This window comes from Paroedura picta, chromosome 5, assembly GCF_049243985.1.
Source record: "Paroedura picta isolate Pp20150507F chromosome 5, Ppicta_v3.0, whole genome shotgun sequence".
Taxonomy (NCBI): domain Eukaryota; kingdom Metazoa; phylum Chordata; class Lepidosauria; order Squamata; family Gekkonidae; genus Paroedura; species Paroedura picta.
The window spans coordinates 28,528,484-28,548,066 of NC_135373.1; the positions used below are offsets into that span (position 1 = coordinate 28,528,484).

Consider the following 19,583-nt stretch of genomic DNA (forward strand, 5'->3'; position numbering starts at 1 on the left):
CATATAGTCTTGCTTGTAAACCAGCCATAGGGGCTTGTACTATATTTATTTGTAACTATTTTCTAAGTTTTTATGCACTGCTTCAGTAAGAAGACTGAAGCAGATGAATATTCATGTATAATCTTTCTAGTAAAGATTATTCTTTTTAAACCTCAAAGCTCTGTGAGTCTGGATCTATGTCTGATCCATAAAAGGCTATATATAACAGCAAATGCTCTGAAAGACTCTGCAACTCCAGGCCCAGTCTAGTCCAAAAGTCCCATCAGATGTGCTGATTCCTCCTAATTCTGGGAGGACATTGTAGGACATGTAAGTACCAATGGGCTACTGCAGGAGGTAGTCCATACCATGACAACCCTCCAGCATCCAGTTGCCATCACTGAGGCCATGGAAAGGAAGAGACAGAGCACCCTGGTATGCTTTCACTCTCTCCCTTCACCATCCATTGATAGGTCAGAGAGTGGTGAGCCTGGAGCAAACCAATAGGCCAATATGGATCCAACTTAGATAAATATTCCCTCCAAGCCTTATAAAAAAATGAATTTAATTTTAATGTTTTCTCTATTAGGGTTTTGATGTTCCTTATTCCTGTGAGCTGATTTGAAAATCAATTTTGCATGGAACACAGAAAAAATATAACTTTTTTATATAAGTACAGCCTTGATCATAAAGTGGGACCTCCCACTGAGAAGCAACCCACAATATTTGGTTGATGCTGTCTACTCTGCCCATCTGGATTCTTCAGTAGAGGCTGTGGCTCAGTGGAAGAGCATCTGCCTAGCACACAGAAGGTCCCAGGTTCAATCCCCTGTAGCATTAGCTAAAACATGGGAGCCTATATCAGTGGACAGTTAATACTGGATTATTGGCAGCCACACTGTGGATTGTGCATTTGGGTGTAAAATAAGGCTTTGGCTGTTATGCTTTGGATAAAATGTATGATATTTCTGATACAGCAGTGGCTTTCGAACTCTGTTTTGTCCTTGACCTGTTCCAGAAGATGCCACGGAGTGGAGGTGGGATCTAAATATAGCACTCTGCAAGACACAGCGTCAGCTGAAAATGCTGCTGACTTGCTGTGGGTTGACATCCGAGGTTAGATGCAAACTTTGCAATCAGCAACCAACCCCGGCTCGATTTGCAGGAGGAGATAAATATAGTCTCCATGCCATGGAAAGCTTCATCCTGGCCCCAAAATTATATGGTTGGGGTTGACAGGCCCAAGGCCACCCAGCTGGCTGCACGTGGAAGAGTGGAGAATCAAACCCGGTTCTCCAAATTAGAGGCTGCTGCTCTTAACTACGACACCAAGGAGGCACTTGCTACTTTATTTAGTACATTTATTTATTTGGACCATTTTTATTCCACTTTTTCTCCAAGGAGCTCAGGCTCTTCCTCCCCCCTCCCCAATTTCCCCTCCCCCAAAGCCTGTGAGGTAGCTAAGGCTGAGCATGACCACCCAAAAGTTATTAGGCAAGATCCAATGCAGACTAGGGATTTGAACTCAGCTCCAAGTCAGACACTAACCACACTAACCGCTGCTCCACTTACAGGGCCCCAGGTAAGAGGGCCAGCCACGGGGGGGGGGGGGGGAGGAAGTGCTTCCAAAAGGCCTGGAAAACACACTAGCAGAGGCCCTGGGTGTGCTTGTTCGTGATTGTATATAAATTGTTTTTTTTCCCAGGGTTTCTCAGTTCAGTTCTGCCTCTTGTCCCACCATGCCAATCACATTCTTTTCCGCTGCTCTAGACACTCTAAGCGGCTTGATCTCGATGTACCCTGCAAGACTGTTGTGTAGATGGCGCCCCCCCCCCTCGGCCAAGCTGCTTGCTCTGCTGACCCCCAGGTTGGGAACCACTGTAAAAGATGCCATCGTTCCCTTTTCCCTTTTAAATTATTTTACATAGGTCATTTGATCCTGCATTGAGCAGGGGGTTGGACTAGATGGCCTGTATGGCCCCTTCCAACTCTATGATTCTATGATTTATATTCCACCTCTTTTCACTCGGATTTAAGGCGGATGACCCAAAGTGACTCCATATAATTGTAAGTCCTCTCCAGGCAACAGAGAGCAGTTCCCCTGGGGAAAAGGGCTACTTTCTCAGGATGCCAGCTTCCAGGTGAGGCCTGGGGATCCCCTGGAATCACAGCTCCTTTGCAGGCCACAGACAGCTGTTCTATTGGAGAAAGCAGCTGCTTCAAAGGGGGGAGAGACTGTATGGAATCACCCCCCCACTGAATCACCTGTCCTGGAGAGCCAGTTTGGTGTAGTGGTTAGGAGTGTGGACTTCTAATCTGGCATGCTGGGTTTGATTCTGCACTCCCCCACATGCAACCAGCTGGGTGACCTTGGGCTCACCACAGCACTGATAAAGCTGTTCTCACCGAGCAGGAATATCAAGGCTCTCTAAGCTAAGGGTGTCTGTTGTGGGGAGAGGAAAGGGAAGGCAGTTGTAAGCCGCTTTAAGCCTCTTTCGGGTAGAGAAAAGCAGCATATAAGAACCAACTCTTCTTCTTTTTCTCCCCAGACTCCAAGCTCCAAATCCCCAAGAGTTCCCTCACCTGGATCTGCCTCCCCCCACTTGGCACCCTGCCTCCCCCAGGCCCTCTGCACAAGCTGCAGGTGGACAGTAAGTCCACCTGCAGCAGCTCCAGGACCTCGAAGATCATGAGTGCCTCTCTCTATCTTAATCATTCTCTTCCTTTCTACCTCCCTCTCTCTTTGCTATTTTCCCTATCCTCCCTGATAGTGCCCGTGGTATCAGCTACAATGGGCTTTAATTCTAGTACCTTGAATAAAACTTTGTTGAGCTTAAAGGTGCTCACTGGAATCCCAAGTGTTGTTCTGCTGCTTTGGACCAATATGGTTCCCTCCTGAATCCCTGCTTTATAGTTTCGTTTTGAACGATTGGTGAAACACTGCCATCTGTCAACAAATATATGCATAGCAACTGAGTCTCCTCATTCTCTGTTAACTATGGTTGTGATCCTTGAACTCCTAAGTATTGTTTACTGTGTCTTTAAAGTCACCGTTCTGTCAACACAACCGTCAGGGGTTTTCAGTCTGGTATGGCATAAGAATGATGGGTTTTATTTTACCAAATCTGTAGTACCTTTAAGACCCACAAAGTTTTATTAAAGGTATGGACTTTCATGTGTGTGCACACTTCCTCAAATACAATGTTGTTGGTTTTATTTCAGATTGCTTTGGGAGGATTCCTTCAGTGAAGTATCTGTTTGTCTTGCATTGAATAGCAAACGGCTAATCGTAGCCTGGATCCTTTTGTATGCATGTTGTATGAAAGAACAACCCTTGGAAAGAGCAAGAATTTCTCTCTAGAAGTTCCCTGAATTAGATCAATAATTTCCTATGTAACCCTCAATATGAATCTCCAGCAGTTTCCCAGGAGGTGTGCTTGGGTATGTAGCCTTGAAATAAGCTATAGGCCCAACATTTTAGCTACCTATTTGAGGTACCATTCCAGGAGAACAAACCGAGCTGTTTCTGTTTGCCATGTGATTACATCTCCCTGCCCCAGGCATCCAAATTGTTAAGACAAGTATTAGACCTTTCATATTGTGTGTTTAGCATGTATTATTACCCTGTTTGCACATTTAAAAATCCCTCAAAAGTCCCAGGATACACTATACATCCACCATACACAAGCGTTAAACGATTGACACAAATGTACAAAACCAGGCCACCTATGCTGCAAACAGAACAACAAAGACAAAATAAACACATTTGTCAGCAATTAAATTTATACTTTAAATGTGTAGCTTCATGTAGCTGCTCTAGATGGACATTTCATGCATCCAGTGAAGTAAGCTCTGACTCACAAAAGCTTGAGCTGGAATAAATTTTGTTAGCCTTTAAGATGCAATTTGATTTCTGTCTAGCTTGGCTGCAGTGGTTATATTTGGAAGAAGAAGAAGAGTTGGTTCTTATATGCCGCTTTTCTCTACCCTCAGGAGGCTCAAAGCGGCTTACAGTCGCCTTCCCTTTCCTCTCCCCACAACAGACACCCTGTGAGGAAGGTGGGACTGAGAGAGAAGAAGAAGAAGAAGAGTTGGTTCTTATATGCCGCTTTTCCCTACCCGAAGGAGGCTCAAAGCGGCTTACAGTCGCCTTCCCTTTCCTCTCCCCACAACAGACACCCTGTGGGGTGGGTGAGGCTGAGAGAGCGCTGATATCACTGCTTGGTCAGAACAGTTTTATCAGTGCTGTGGCGCGCCCAAGGTCACCCAGCTGGTTGCATATGGGGGAGCGCAGAATCGAACCTGGCATGCCAGATTAGAAGTCCGCACTCCTAACCACTACACCAAACTGGCTCTCAGGAGTCTCAAAGCGGCTTACAGTCGCCTTCCCTTTCCTCTCCCCACAACATGCACCCTGTGAGGAAGGTGGGACTGAGAGAGCCCTGATATCACTGCTCGGTCAGCAGAGCTTTATCAGTGTTGTGGCAAGCCCAAGGTCACCCAGCTGGCTGCATGTGGGGGAGCGGGGAATCGAACCTGGCTCGCCATATTAGAAGTCCGCACTCCTAACCACTATGCCAAGCTGGGTCTCTGAGTCTAGCACCACCTCAGACACCATCAGGAGTTTCAGGGTGATAACTTTGGGGAGTCAAAGCAGAGACAGACCAAAACAGCTTCTCCTCTGGAATTATCATCTGCAAAAGGAACATATCGGCCTGGACGGCACAGGCTAGGCCAATCTCATCAGTGCTCAGTTGCTAAAGAGGGTCAGCCCCAGGGTTGCTCCACAGAGGCAGGCCATGCCATACCCCCTCCATTCCTCTCTTGCCTTGATAACCCTCTGGGGTCAACATCAGTTGGCTGCCACTTGGCCAGACACCGAGCTGTAACTTGAGAGGCTAACTGATCCCAGAGGCCTGGCCCACTGCTTTTAGGATCAACCAGGAGGTGGGCATTTTGCATCGAGTAACACATGTCTAATCATAGCTTGGATCCTTTTGTGTGAGCGTTGCATGAAAGAACAACCTTTGGAAAGGGAAAGGGGATCGTGCAGCGCTTTTGCAATCACCTCCCATAGCCTCTTCTCCTCTCAGCAACGTCACAAAACAGGGAGTCTATCCAAACAGCTACCTCACCCCCTGGCAGGATTTCCCTCCGGATAATATTGTTACAGCTACAAAAATAAAATAAAAGAAGCATTGCCTATCTGCAATGTCTGTGTTAATCACAGAATAATCAGCATTTATCCAGCAGCTCCAAGAGTGCAAAGCTCTGCACACGCTTTGGAGAAACATCACAACCGCTCTGTAGGTCAGGCCCTTGTCACAGTGCTCTGCATTCATGCTACAGGTAAGAGAGGGAGGCACATCTAACGCCACCAGGTGGCACAGGTGAGATTCAAACCAAGGATTCTCAGATTCACAGCTCAGTGGCTACACAATGCCCAGTCTCAGTGGTTATGCTAATGCCTAGGATGAAACTATCTGAGCTGAGATCCAACCCTATAAGTACAAAGCCATTTTTTTTTTTAAACTGGTAACTTAAAGTATGTTTTAAATACTGACTATGATGTCAGACTTTTAACATTTTTATAGCATTGGCAGTTTTCCTGCTTTTTGGATTGTCTTGGTTTTAACTGCATGTATTTGGGTTTTGGTCTGAATGACCGTGAATAAATATTGATTGATTGATATCTGAGCTGCACATTGTCTATGTCCTGGGGCAAGGTTATTCCCGGCAGTGTCTTTTCTGGAGAGAAGAAACCTCACAGGATGGTCTGGGATCCAATGCTCAGATGCCAGCGGTGGCAGCAGCATTATAGCTTTGTGGGTTATATCGGGATCGGTGATTGATCCGACTTTTTCAATCCAGTTCCAAAGTCAGGCGGTGATTCTGGCTGGTTCTCTGGGGTCTTGTCTTTGAGGTATGCTGTTCTCAGTCTAGGAGCTTCACAGCTCATAGAGAAGAGGCAGAAGGACAGCTGGTTTCTTGTACCCTGCTTTTCACTACCTGAAGGAGTCTCCAAGAGGCTAACAATAGCCCACCCTTCCTCTCCCCATAATAGACACCCTGTGAGGGAGGTGGGGATGAGAAAGTTCTGAGAGAACTGTAACTGGCTAAAGGTCACCCAGCTGGCTGCATGAGGAGAAGAAGTGGGGGATCAAATCTGGATTTCCAGATTAGAGGCTGTCGCTCTTAACTATTACTAGCTGCCTCTAAAAGGGATGAAGAAGAGTGTAATTCTGCGTGGGATGGTGCCATAAGTAACTCATATGGTGGTGGTCCAGATCCATAAAGGAAAAGCCTTTCTCCCACCAACCCTTTAACTTAATTCACATTTTGAGGCATTAATCTGAAGTCTCTGAGATTTAAACCTGGAGAATCAGGAGCAAGGTCTTGGCCCTGGTCCAGGACTTCTAAGCCTTCTTCTCCCTTTGAAGAATGACCATAGGTGAGTCATTTAAGCCTGTTCCATAGATCCATATAGAGTTGGGTTACTCATTTCCTCTAGAATCAATAACTCCCAGGTTACTCTGGAAATATTTTCAGTCTAATAGATACTATAACCCAAACACTTCCTGGATTGTTTGCTTACATGTGTTTCCTGAATAGTCACAGGGGTAGTCAAAATGCGGCCCTCCAGATGTCCATGGACTACAATTCCCATGAGCCCCTGCCAACATTCGCTGGCAGGGGCTCATGGGAATTGTAGTCCATGGACATCTGGAGGACCACAGTTTGACTACCCCTGGTCTAAAGCATGACTAGGGAGGTCTTCTTCCCACACATGATTAGTGTTGCCATTCTCCAGGTAGCACCTGGAGATCTCCTGCTGTTACAATTGGACTCCAGACAACCAAGAACATGAATAATCTGGAGTTCCATACAATAACTCTTTGGAGACAAATTAAATTTAGGTGGGGGATATGAGCACTCTTCATCAGATATAAATGCAGAGAGCTTTGACCTTCAAAAGTTCATATCTTGAAAATTTAGCTCTTCTGATGCAGACCAGCATGGCCACCCTCCAAAACTTAGATCAGGAAAATGACATAGGGGAAGGATTAAATTCCCCATGCACTGCTCCAGGCAGATTTGGATTGCTCCTGCTACTGCTTTAAAGTAAAAACTGGAAAATTAGTCATGGCTACTTTATCCCTGATTGATCAATTCATTTTGCAACTCAAGATTATTGTCATCCCCCAGCTCCTGATCCACCAGCATCCATGACTAGCTTCTTCATTTTCATAGAACATCCCAAATTATCCCACCTGTGTTTAATCTTTCTCAGAGCCCTGGACAGTTCACCATAACCAAGAAAAATCAGAGGTCTCATTTCTTTGGCCTAGACCACCGCCACACCAATCAATACTTGAGATGACCTTTGGATATGTCATAAGAACACAAGAGAAGTCCTGTTGGGTCAAGCCAATGGCCCATCCAGTCCAAACACTCTGTCACACTGTGCCAAAAAAACAGGTGTCATCAGGAGGTATACCAGCACGTGTTCAGCACATCCTATTTTCATTTCAGGTGCTGGGTAACCTTTCCAAACTGTTATAATCCTGAGAGCATCATCTGCTTCTCTCCTGAGGTTTTGGTGGCCACTGTGAGCACAGTGAAGAAGAAGACATCTCAGGCAACACCAGAAGGTGGCTGTTGACTCCTTGCTTTGTCATGGGCTAAGGTGATCTTCAGCCTGATGGAGCTGTATTTCTGTCTCAAGGAAAGCCAAACTCGAGTGATCCCATCATCCATGGCCGAAGAGAGGAAATAGAAGATGAGAGGGTCCAGAAAAGCATTACATGCACTGAGGAGCACGGCCACATCACGCCACCAAACCTCTGTCCTTTGGATGAAGCCCACTACATGGGATACATTATAAGGGCCAAAACAGAGGACGAAGACTATGAGAGTGGCTACCGCTACCCTCACTGCACGCCACTTCTTCCGTTTCTGAAGGTGTGACCCGACCAAGACACGAATGCAACCGGCATAGCAGAAAGAAGTGATGGCCAAAGGCAGGAAGAACAGTACCACGGACAGCTCCAGCCGCACAGGGGCCAACAAGGCCAGCTGGGCTTCAGACAGTCCACTGAAGCAAGAGGTGTCGTTGCCTGCAAACAGGGTGGAGTTGATGTCTCTGGCAGTCTCAAGGGCAAAGATGAGAAGCCCATGAGATCCCACCAGGCACCATATGCCCAGCGAGATCAGGCACGAGTAACAAGCCTTCTTGTAAACCTGGTAGTGGATGGGATAGACGGCAGCCAGGTAACGGCCTACGCCGACGGCCGTCAGGAAGCAGGCGCTGGTGTAGATGGTGCCGAAGTGGATAAGGTTGTAAAGAGGGCAGAGGAAGCTCGGCATGGGCCGCTCCACTTTCCCCACCTCCAGCATCTTCAGCGGCAAGAAGAGAACAAAGACCAAGTCGGAGAGGCAGAGATTAATCATGTAGATGAGGTTGGGTGTCAGGCGAATCTTGGCTTGGGAATAGAAGATGTAGAGGGCCAGGGCATTGGAGGGCAGCCCCAGCACTATGGTAGCCCCGTAGACCACCAAAGAGATGACCTCCAAGACTTCCATCACATCAGGATCAGACGCTTACCTTTCCCCCTCTATCCATCCTCTGTCTCATGCTGGGCATGTCTCTGGGTCGGTGTCAGTGGTCAGAGTGACAAATGCAGCTGGTGAGGAAAGCGAGCAGGGCTGAACATGAAATGGACCATGAGAGATTGTTCAGTGGGGGTGACCGTGAGCCAGAGCAATAAAGCCATAAACGCCAGGAAAGCCAAGCAAAAAGCAGAAGTTGTTCATGGCCCAGCAGGCTTCTGGATACACTTGAATTAACCTGGGAGCCGAAATGAGGAAGAAGCAAATGGCTAGGAAATAGAAATGGGTCCTCCTCACCCTAAGGCTCCTGCACTGAAAGGGGAAAAAATTGGGTGCTCAGTCAGCCCCTGGCTAAAACACAAATAGTGTCAATAACCTATGGCAGAAACATAACAACAGTCCTTCTGTATTAGAAGAAATGTCCGCATAGCATAGATTCAAATGCATACCCATGTTGGTCTGAAGGAGTACAATAAAACCAGAGTCCAGTAGCCCCTTTAAGATCAACAAAGATTTATTCAGGGCCTGAGAGTGCAAGCACTATGAACTTCTTACATGACATGGAATATATAGCAAAAATCAGTTCTGTTACATTAGTAGACTGCGTCATACAACCAAATACATCGAAAGATCATTCTTTGTCAAAATAGCCAATCAATCCCCTGGAATTCAGTTGTAGTTTACAAAAACACAAGGAGAAACAAAGCTGCCTGTAAAATCAGAGTCCAGTAGCATCTTTAAGACTAACAAAGATTTCTGACATACAGTGCTTGCCCTCGAAAGCTCACGCCCTGAATAAATCTTTGTTGGTCTTAAGGATGCTATTGGACTCTGATTTTATTGTGCTACTTCAGACCAACACGGCTACCCTTTTGAAAACTGCCTGTGTCAGTGATCGAAGGCTCTCACCTCGCCATATGCTGCTTGCCCCATCTGTCTCCATACAACTGTGAAACATTCTTACAGGGGAATTCAGATTCAGATTTAGTTTATTAGTCGGCCACTGGCCATTTCCAGTAAATTGACTGTACAGTACAAAAGTCAATTAAAATTAAGACCTCAAACTAATAAAATCACAGGGAGTAATAAAAGTAATAAAAAGTTACACAGATAAAAGGAACCATAATGATTAGGGTTTTAATCCTAATTGCACAATTTGGACCTGATTTTCCTGGCTGCGAGAGCAAACAGTGCAACTCTGTTGGTAACGTAGGCATTGATATCAGACAATAAAAATCAGACAATACTCAGTTTTTGAGAGGCCTGAAGTGGTAGGGAGTATTCTTTTAATAAACTTGCCTCTTGGTTCATCATAGAGGGGGCAGTCCATTACATAGTGTGTGAGGTCCTCAATCACTCCCCTATCACATTTGCAGGTGCATTCATATTAGGGGGAGATGGGAGAACCGACCACTACGCACTGCTATGGGTAAGGATTGGAACCTTAAATGAGTAAATGCCATCCTGAGTGTTAAGGATGGCAGACTCTCCAGATGTGAAGATCTGCAGTGAATTCTCTTGAAATGTTTAAAAAGAGGGACAGTTCTGGACCGAGCAATTATATCACCATCTAGAACTGCATCCATCTGATAGATCCAAGGGAATTGCTGGTAACTATCTTGTCCCAAGGCCAGGGAGCTAAACTCAAAATTCCATTACACTGCCATTACCTTACAGTCACGTATTTCCTGCATTGTCTAACTAAGATGACTCAGCAAAGGCCAAATCAGGGCAGGAAGGCAAAGGCCATTGTTTGTGGTCCCCCCCACCATAGCAAGTGAAGTTACAGATAGACTATTTCTGAATCTGGAGATTCCACTGGGCCATCCATCATGGCTAATGTCATTGGTAGGTATGAAGATCAAGTCACAAGCCGATCTGATCGGAAGCCTACTTTGGCCAAGGGACTTAGTTCCGGTAAAGTATTTTGGTTTTTTTAAGGATTTCATTCTTCATTTCCAATCAATCAGTCTTCTACTGTTTTATAAGGTGATTTTAGTGGCGGATTGCTTTGTCTTGTGGTAGCGAAAGACTGAAAGACAGTTTTTAACCCCAAGTTCCTCACTACCATTTCATCCAAGACTCCTCTTTCTTTCCTACACCTATTCCCTACTCCGACTCTTCACCCCTGGACCTCATTCTTCCCGCATTTGTCTATGAAATCCAGAGCCTGATAGCTCATCTTCTTTTTCTCCAGCGTCATGAATCACTTTCTTCGATTCCTTCGATCTCTAATCCATGTCCACCGGACTTTGACCCTCCCACCATCAGCTGGGGATTACAAGCCATTATGACAATCGCACTGCATTGATGCTACATGACACATCCACCTACTCATTTCCGCCAAGGCGAGGAAACTGATTTTGGCGCATCAGGGCGGAAGCGTGCTCTGATGGAAACCCTCACCTCTAAAGAAAACCATCATGAAAGAGGCAGGCCGTTACATTCCCCGCCCACAAGGTGATATTTCCCTGATATTCTTCTGCAGCTTTGAGTCTGAGGTGGTAAATTTCGTTAGGGCAGGGACCCAACAAGAACTTTTTCACTAAGACTTCCCTGCAGCCTCAGAAGCAATAATCCTCTTGGGGGGGGGATCTTCTGACCTCGAGAAGTTTCCAGATTTTACTCCATCAACAGTGCTCCCCAAAAACTGAAGCACTTTGTCCCCCACAGGTTGCTTGCCTCCACTTTGCTGTCCACAAAACATTCTGAGAGGATCGCACACCATTTATGGCATAAGTGCATGGCTTATGTGCAAAGGTCGTAGCATTTACAGCCGTCCCATAAAGTGCGGGAAGGTTGACGTGAGAGGTGTGTCCCTGCCTAAGTGACACAAATGTGGCCCTTAAACCAGGAGCATTGATAGGCTTTCACGCCCCTTCTGACTACAGATGTTGTTTGTGCTCCTTTCGAGTCACAGATGAGCCTCCCCCCCTCCCACCATGTTGCAGTGTTTGTTGATTTGCTCCGCTGCTGCCCTCACTAATAGCCCATAAAACACTTTGATCGATGAGGCTTCTGGCCGTTCATGCAGGAGGAGCAGGAGAATTGCTTGCAGCATGTCCCTGTTTACATACCTGGCACATTACAAGAGATGTGAACAAGCAGCGTTTGGAAACTGCAGACACCGCCCAAGAGACACCTCTGCACTTAAATACGAACTGTTTATTTTCAAGTACTACAGGGAAGCTCCAGGGCAAAGCAGAGGCTGCTACAATCAAATAACAACACAGCGATCTTATTCTAACTTGTTTTTGTTGTTGAGGTCTAGCACCTCTTCAGCCTTTCCAGGGGAAGTTGCCTAGCCCACACCTGAAAACAGTCTACATATGACCAAAACACACTGCTGCAAAACTGCTGGAAAGCTGTTGGAAATCCATCATTCTGACAAGAAGCATTCTACCATAAAGCAGTCTGCTGGAAAAGGCAGTTAAGATGCAATACCACAGGATCCCAGATGTCCAATATTTTACTGAACCAGCAAGTAAAACTGTACGGTATTGCCTAACTAGTCTTGAAAACCTGGTAAAGGCCAGCCTGGTAGAGCTAATTTACTATTGATGCTTACCCCTAGATTTATTTCTCGTTTCCCAGATCACCCTGCAAATCCAGACATGAGCCACCAAATTCGATCCTGACTCCCTCCTTGATTCTGCCATTTGGATTTTTCATAGATGGGGACTTTCTACCTGAAAGTCTGCATGCACGAGTCGAGATTCTATTCAGCCATTAGCAATCTTTATGACAGCCAAATCTTCTCCTTTTCTACTCAGGGAGGTGAAGAGTTGCCAGCTTGGTAGCATCCTCCAAGCAACTGCCTGACCGGGTAATGAGTACAGCTTTCTTTAGTCTTACCCTCTCGGTTTGCCCACCCAACCACAGCTCATGGGTGGGACTGTTGCCTTCCAGGCAATGGTGATGCTTCTAGGATTCCCCCATGCCTGAGAGCTGCCATGCAGGGAAGCCTCATGTATCCTCCCTCTATGGAATGATATAACTGCTCAGATAGAAAGAGGGGATCAATGATGGATGAGACCTGTTGGTGCCTAACCTTATGGAGGAACTGTGGCTCAGAGGTAGAGCGTCTCCTTGGCATGCAGAAGATGCCAGTTTCAATCCTCAACATCTCCAGCTAAAAGGATCAGGAGGCAGGTCTCTACCTGAGGCCTGGAGAGCTACTGCCCACCTGAGTAGACAGTGGAGAAGTTGATGGACCAGGTATTCAGCACTGTGCAGCATCATGTGTCCACACAGAGCGTCTAATAGCTTCCTTTTCCTCCAGCCCCTTCTGAAGCTGATCCAGGACACCATTAGAGAAGCACCACTCCAAAGGTTGTCAGGTTGGGGAAAGTATAAGTAGTGCTTGCCAGCAAGAACACACAGAACAGATACAACATGGGAACTGTCTCCATCACTATCTTGTGCTGAGATGTAGGAAGTTGAAAGCTGCCACCACTGCCCAAGCGCACACACAAGCATAGAAGAGAAACCAGGTTAGATCCTAGTCCAGCACTCTGTGTAGCACAGCAGCTAAAACCCAAGGGCCAACAGGAGGATCAGCAGCAGGGCCAGAACTCCCAAAGCCCTCCCAGAGCATCACTACCCCCACACACATTCTACCACTCTTGTCCTGGCTGCCACATGCAAAACTGACTCAGCCTGGATTGAAGTGCAGAAGGCACCGGTTTCAGTCCCCAGAATCTCCAGCTAAAAAGACCAGGTGGAAAGTCTTTGCCTGAGACCTGGACCATTTCCTCACTGGAGGATTTGCACCAGGCTGCAGGCTGGAGTTTGAGATGAGACAGGTTACCCCGCCTCATCCTGTTCCCACACGGGGGAGCACTTGGTCCAGTACACCTTGTCCGCCCCATATTTGTGCTCCTGTACGGGAGTCAGGGCAGCAAAGTTTTTAGTGCGGAAATGCTCCTGGAGAGCTACTGCCCACCTGAGTAGGCAATAGTGATGTTGATGGACCGAGTCTCCCAGTCCAGGGAAATTTTCTCTGCCAGCCCTCCACCCGCCTACTATGTCTCCAGGCTGCTGGAAAGTAGCTGCAATATAGACCCAGGAGTCCATTCAGAAGCTCTTCAGCTCTCCACTGCTCCCCCAGAGTCAGTGCTTGAGAGATGCGTATTGGATGCTCTCCTCTGATTCCGAATCAGTCTCTGAATCTCTGTAGGTGGGGCAGGGCCGCGGGGCCAGGTTCACCAGGGAGGAGTAATGCACTTCCTCTTCTTTCTGGGCCACCACATTCTCATAGTCATTCTTGGTGTCTCCCTAGAGCAGAAGAAGATAATAAAAAATTCAGCTTGGTTAAAATAGATCTCCTCCCCCATGCAAAATGCTCATTTTCTAGCTCGGCTAAGGACGGTTCACTTCTCCCCTACACAAATGGAAACTGTGACGCCTTATTTTCATGTCCTTTTTCATTTCCGTAGACTGAATTTTTTGACAGTATTAGGCTATCAGTAAACCCACATTCTGGGTATATTATTTGTATCAATGATTTATACAGTACTGATAAAAGGTCTATTGAAAACTTCCAGCAAGAATCCATGCTACAACTGACTGCACTGTGGAAAGCAGACAAATGAAACAAAGAGGCACAAAAGAGGGGTCAGTTCCGTTATGATAAGTGGACAGTATTTTTACCTGGGCATTGTCTGCATTCAGAGTTTAATTTCAGTTTTTACTGAATTGAAGCAGTAATTCTTTCACCCACATCCTGTTTGCATCTGGTCCTGCACTTTGCACCTATCTCCTTTTTTGGATTTTCTCTTACAAATTGCAGTTTAATTCTGCACACTAATAAGAAAAATCTGATTGGCAATATTCCCTCACACACACCCCTCTTTTTTTTTTTTGAGCTGGTTTCTGCTGATTGGTTGGTGTGCGCAAAAGAGGGCTGGTCAAATGGAAGTATCTAGGGTTGTGCGATTCGGACGCTTCAGCGGCCATTCCCTCCGGATGGAATGGCCACCGAAGCAGCCGAATCGCACAACCTAGAAGTATCTAACATTGAAAAATTCGACCAGTTGGCTATCAAAGAAGTAATCCGTTTCTGTGCAAATACATAGCCAAACATGACAGCAAGTTGGCTCCTGCCAGTTGCATAACCATTTCTTACCACATAAACAGTCCCCGAGGCTGTAACCAGCAGGAGGCACCTTAATGATGGCTGTGTTGACGTGTTTTGCTATGTATTTGCACAGAAAGTTTTACTCTGGATTTGTATATTTTCTCACAGAAATACTTGATGATTGTGAGACACGACTCATTTAGAAGTAGAAGGAAGTTTGTTAGCTTTATGTAAGGGAATATTACACATGTAAATACTAATATTTGTTGTAATAATTTGTTTGAGAAAAAACACTGAAGAAGAAGAAAACACTGAAAATGGGATATTGAGAAAAAATTGTATTGATCCGGAACTCTTTTTGGTTTGATTTATATTTTCATGCATATAACATCACAGATATAACAATATCTATTGAATATTAATTGTTGAAGTTATATTTTTGAATAAATTGAAACAATTATAAACAAAAACAGATTAATGTTTTTAATAGCCAACTGGTTGAATTTTTCTATTTTGGGTTGGTTGGTGTACAGCAGGAGCAGCCCCTTTGACTTCCTATTCCTCCTATTCAGCACTGGCTTCATTGTGTCTAGACTTTTGGGCTGTAGAAGTATTTTTTCCTGCTTTTCCAGGCTCCAAAAGTCATGTGAGAAGCACTCATATCAGAAAGTGTGGTTGCCTTCAGCTGCCATCTCCCAATTGGCTGCACCTTTTCATAGGGAAGAGGGGAGGGGGGAGAAATGCTTGCAAAAAGGCAGTGAATGTTGTCAATAGGCTCCATAGGCAGTAAACCTCCACACAGCTTAGGTGGCTCGGTTAGTAAAGCACTTAACTTCAGATAACAGCCTTATGACTTCAAGGCTGGCTGTGGATCTTTATTTTCTCCCACACATGATTTTGTTTGCTCTTGAACAGCTCGTGTTTTTAAAATACGCCTTTTATATTTTTTAGCCTTTTTTACTTTTGAAAAAAGAAAAAAAAAACTCCTACATGGGGGGGGGGGGGTAAAGATTTGCAGCCAGCATTGAATTCATAAGGTTGTAATTACAGAGGCAAGTGCTTTACTAACTTAACTATCTAAGCCATGTTAATGTTTATTGCCCGTGGAGCCTATTCACAACATTCAATGCCTTTTTGCAAGCATCTCTCCCCCCTCCTCCCTCCCCTGTTCAATTCCTGCAGCAGATTTGGAGAAGGGATGGCAGCTGAAGGCAACCACAGGTTCTTCTTTAGCTAATTTGGATGTTAAGATGGAAGAACAGGAAGTCAAAGGGGCTATTCCTGACACACGACAACCAATCATCAGCAACCTCTGCACATGGCCTGCGCTGGAGGCATGGTGGGGGAAGAGAAAATCCAAAGGAGGAAGGACATCTGCACCTGGAAGAGACTGCAAATCCTTAAACTAACTCTAGTGCTACAGGCCCTATGAATACTTGAACCACACCTGATTCTGTGATTTTTGATGTAACAGACGTAAAGGCCTCCTTTTCCATTGACTTTAATGGCCCCCTAGGCTATAATGGAGCTGAATCGCCTTAGCCTGATGTCCTATGTTGATAAAGGGATTAGGGGATTTGGGTTTACCCACATCGATTCAGGTGAAATTGATCCAAAATTTTAAAAGCCCTCTCTTTTTTGCACATTCCCACTGTTCACATGAAAACGTACAACTTGAATAAAGCTTTGTGGGTCTTAAAGGTGCTGTTAAGCTCAAAAAATCATTCTATAATTAATATAAGTACGGTTTGGAGGGGTGTCTGATGGGTGGTTTTGGTATCCATAATTTCTCTTTGCTCCAACAGCTTCCAAAGCTGCACAGCCAGAGACCCAAAGACTCCCTTTGAGCCTCACCTCAAATCCCCTAATTTGCCAAATTCCCCCTTATCACAAAGCTGATAAAATCACAGAGATGCTGAACTGGAAAAAAAAATGAGGTGAAAACTTCTGTAGAGCTCTTGGTGACAAGCTGAGTCCCCTGGGCCTGCTACGCTCTGTAGAGATACTATCTGGGCCGTGAAAAGGAAACATATTTTTATCTTATTTAGACAAATAGTTTTTATTTAAAGGGTAAAGTTTCATGTGAATTAATAAGAGAGCATCCGAAAAGAGGAAATTGTGTCACAACAGAAGAACTTGGTATGCCTGGTTGCTTTAGACTGGAACTGAACGTCAAAAAAAAAAAAAACAGCACCAAAATATTTGCTTGTCACTCTGAATCTTTCTGTTAGATCGTCCATCTAATGTTCCTGAGCTCCCAATGCTAAGCTTCTGCAGTTTTTGATTTGTGTGTTCCCGTAGCCCTATAGTCATTTGCTGGGCTTCCAAATCTGCTCTGTGATACAGCCAATGAAGAAGTGATTTATTTTTTAAAAAAATATTCTTGCAAAGCTTGCCAGAATGTGTCCCCGAGAAACTTCCCATTTCTAGCAGCATGGCTATCCACCGTACTGTCATCCTACAGTTCTTCAAGGGAACTCAGAATGGTGTACAGAGAGGGGAGAGGAAAGGGAAAGCGATTGTAAGACTCCTAGAAGAGAAAAGCAGCATATAAGAACCAATTCTCTTCTTCAGTAATATCAGGGCTCTCTCAGCCCCACCTCCCTCACAGGGTGTCTGTTGTGGGGAGAGGAAAGGGAAGGTGATTGTAAGCCGCTTTGAGACTCCTTTGGGTAGAGAAAAGCAGCATATAAGAACCAACTCTTCTTCTTCTACTATTTATTTTTCTTCTACTGAATCAGACGCATGAATATAAGGATGATCTACTCAAACTGTCAGTGGTTCACCAGTGGCTCAAACAGAGGACTTTCACATTACTTCCTATCTGATCCGTTCAACTGGATATTCAGGGGATTAGACATGAAATCTTCTGCAGAACATGCAGAAGCTTTACCACTGAGCCATAGTCTCTTCCCAAACACAGATCTCCCTTCATCCATTTTAGAAGAATAGTTGCTTCTTATATGCCGCTTTTCTCTACCCGAAGGAGGCTCAGAATGGCTTACATTCGCCTTTTCCTCTCCCCACAGCAGGCACCCTGTGAGGGAGGTGGGACTGAGAGAGCCATGATATCACTGAAGAAGAAGAGTTGGTTCTTCTATGCTGCTTTTCTCTACCCAAAGGAGTCTCAAAGCAGCTTACAGTCGCCTTCCCTTTCCTCTCCCCACAACAGACACCCTGTGAGGTGGGTGAGGCTGAGAGAGCTCTGATATCACTGCCTGGTCAGAACAGCTTCATCAGAGACGTGGCGAGCCCAAGGTCACCCAGCTGGCTGCATGTGGAGGAGTGTAGAATCGAACCCGGCATGCCAGATTAGAAGTCTGCACTCCTAACTACTACACCAAGCTGGCTGTGATTTGGATGAAGAGCAACAGTGGGGATTTGAACCTAGGTCTTCCAAGCCTAACATGATAACTACTAAGCCCCTACTTAGCCACAACTCCCACAGCAGATGCAGCTATGACTTCTCCTGCCTTGCTGTATTCATTTGACACCCAGCTCTAACCCCAGAGTTGGAGGAAATTAAGATCTATCTCTCCATCTCCCATGACATCACCAGAAGTCAACACTGGTCATGACATTGTGTGGATACCAAAAAAAAACCCATCACTCTAAACTTTACAACTCTTGACATGAATTATATATAGGGTGGCAACCAAATTCGGTGTAGTACCAGAAATATGTGTCTGAACTGCAGCGATACTGAACCTTTTCGCAGTCAACCACCTGAGCCTTTAACTTGCATTGGCCTCTCTCTTACTTTCCATCTGCTACAAAGGGAGGAGGAGTAAGGAAGTAAGGATTCTGTGTTGCACTCTTGAGAACTCTGGTTTAAGTCTGACATGTACCATTGAGGAGACTCCAGATTTCTTTACCATACTGTAGACCACTTCTTCACTTGTGGGATCCAGTGCAACTTTTGGAGCTTTGACCCTGTAAGGAATCACAGATTTGGATTAGGAAGAAACCATAAGAAAAAAAGAAAGGCTCTTATTAATTTAAGCCCAGATTTACTTCCATATCTGCACAAACACAAACATAACATAATGCTTTATGCTGAGCTTGGTCTATCAAGGTCAGTATTGCCAACTCTGACTGGCAGCAGTCTCTGAAGTCACAGAATCATAGAATCATAGAGTTGGATGGTATCTCGTGGGTCATCTAATCCAACCCCCTGCACCATGCAGGACACTCATAACCCTATCACTCATCCACTGTAACCTGCCACCCCCGTGAGCCTTCACAGAATCAGCCTCTCCATCAGATGGCTCTCCAGCCTCTGTTTAAAAATCTCCTAGGATGGAGAACCCACCACCTCCCAAGGAAGACTGTTCCACTGAGAAACCTCACTAACTGTCAGGAACTTCTTCTGGATGCTTAGACGGAATTTCTTTTGCATTAATTTCATTCCATTGGTTCTGGTCTGTCACTCCAGGGCGAGAAAGAACAACTCTACTCCATCCTCTATATGGCAGCCTTTAAAATTGCTTTGAAATTGCTTTGAAACTTGAAATTGCTTACCAGATCACCTCTTCCATATCACTATCTACCATTGAACTGAAGATGCCAGGGACTAAATTTGGGACCTCAGATGCTCTACACAATTGGGCCTAGCCTCACTCCATAATGTATTTGCAAATTTATTACATTATGGCAGTACACATAGGCCCTATCCAGTTCTCACCGCCCCACTGTGCAGTAGGTTAGACATGAGGAGAACGTTGCAAAGACAGGAACCTGGCCTACCTTGCATAGTTGGACACTCTAGCTCAGGGGTAGTCAAACTGCAGCCCTCCAGATGTCCATGGACTATAATTCCCATGACCCCCTGCCAGCATTTGCTGACAGGGGCTCATGGGAATTGTAGTCCCTGGACATCTGGAGGGCTGCAGTTTGACTACTCCTGCTCTAGCTA

At 45.5% G+C, this 19,583-nt stretch overlaps 2 protein-coding genes across 7 annotated transcripts in view; both read right to left on the reverse strand.

Moving 5' to 3' along the window:
* Positions 1-7,614: 7,614 nt before the first annotated feature.
* Positions 7,615-8,562, reverse strand: LOC143838859 (G-protein coupled receptor 42-like). The gene has a single exon (XM_077340770.1). It carries the CDS (start codon positions 8,560-8,562, stop codon positions 7,615-7,617), a length of 948 nt encoding a protein of 315 aa, XP_077196885.1.
* Positions 8,563-9,368: 806 nt separating this feature from the next.
* LOC143837292 (B-cell receptor CD22-like) overlaps positions 9,369-19,583 on the reverse strand; it is a 40,709-nt gene continuing 30,494 nt past the window's right edge. For all 6 annotated transcript variants that reach the window (XM_077336929.1, XM_077336928.1, XM_077336925.1 and 3 more), the window contains 2 exons: positions 18,517-18,601; positions 9,369-13,866 (listed from right to left, as the gene is read on the reverse strand). In XM_077336929.1, coding sequence (XP_077193044.1) covers positions 13,702-13,866; positions 18,517-18,601 — 250 coding nt within the window. In that variant the 3' untranslated portion in view covers positions 9,369-13,701. The remainder of the gene's footprint in view (positions 13,867-18,516; positions 18,602-19,583) is intronic.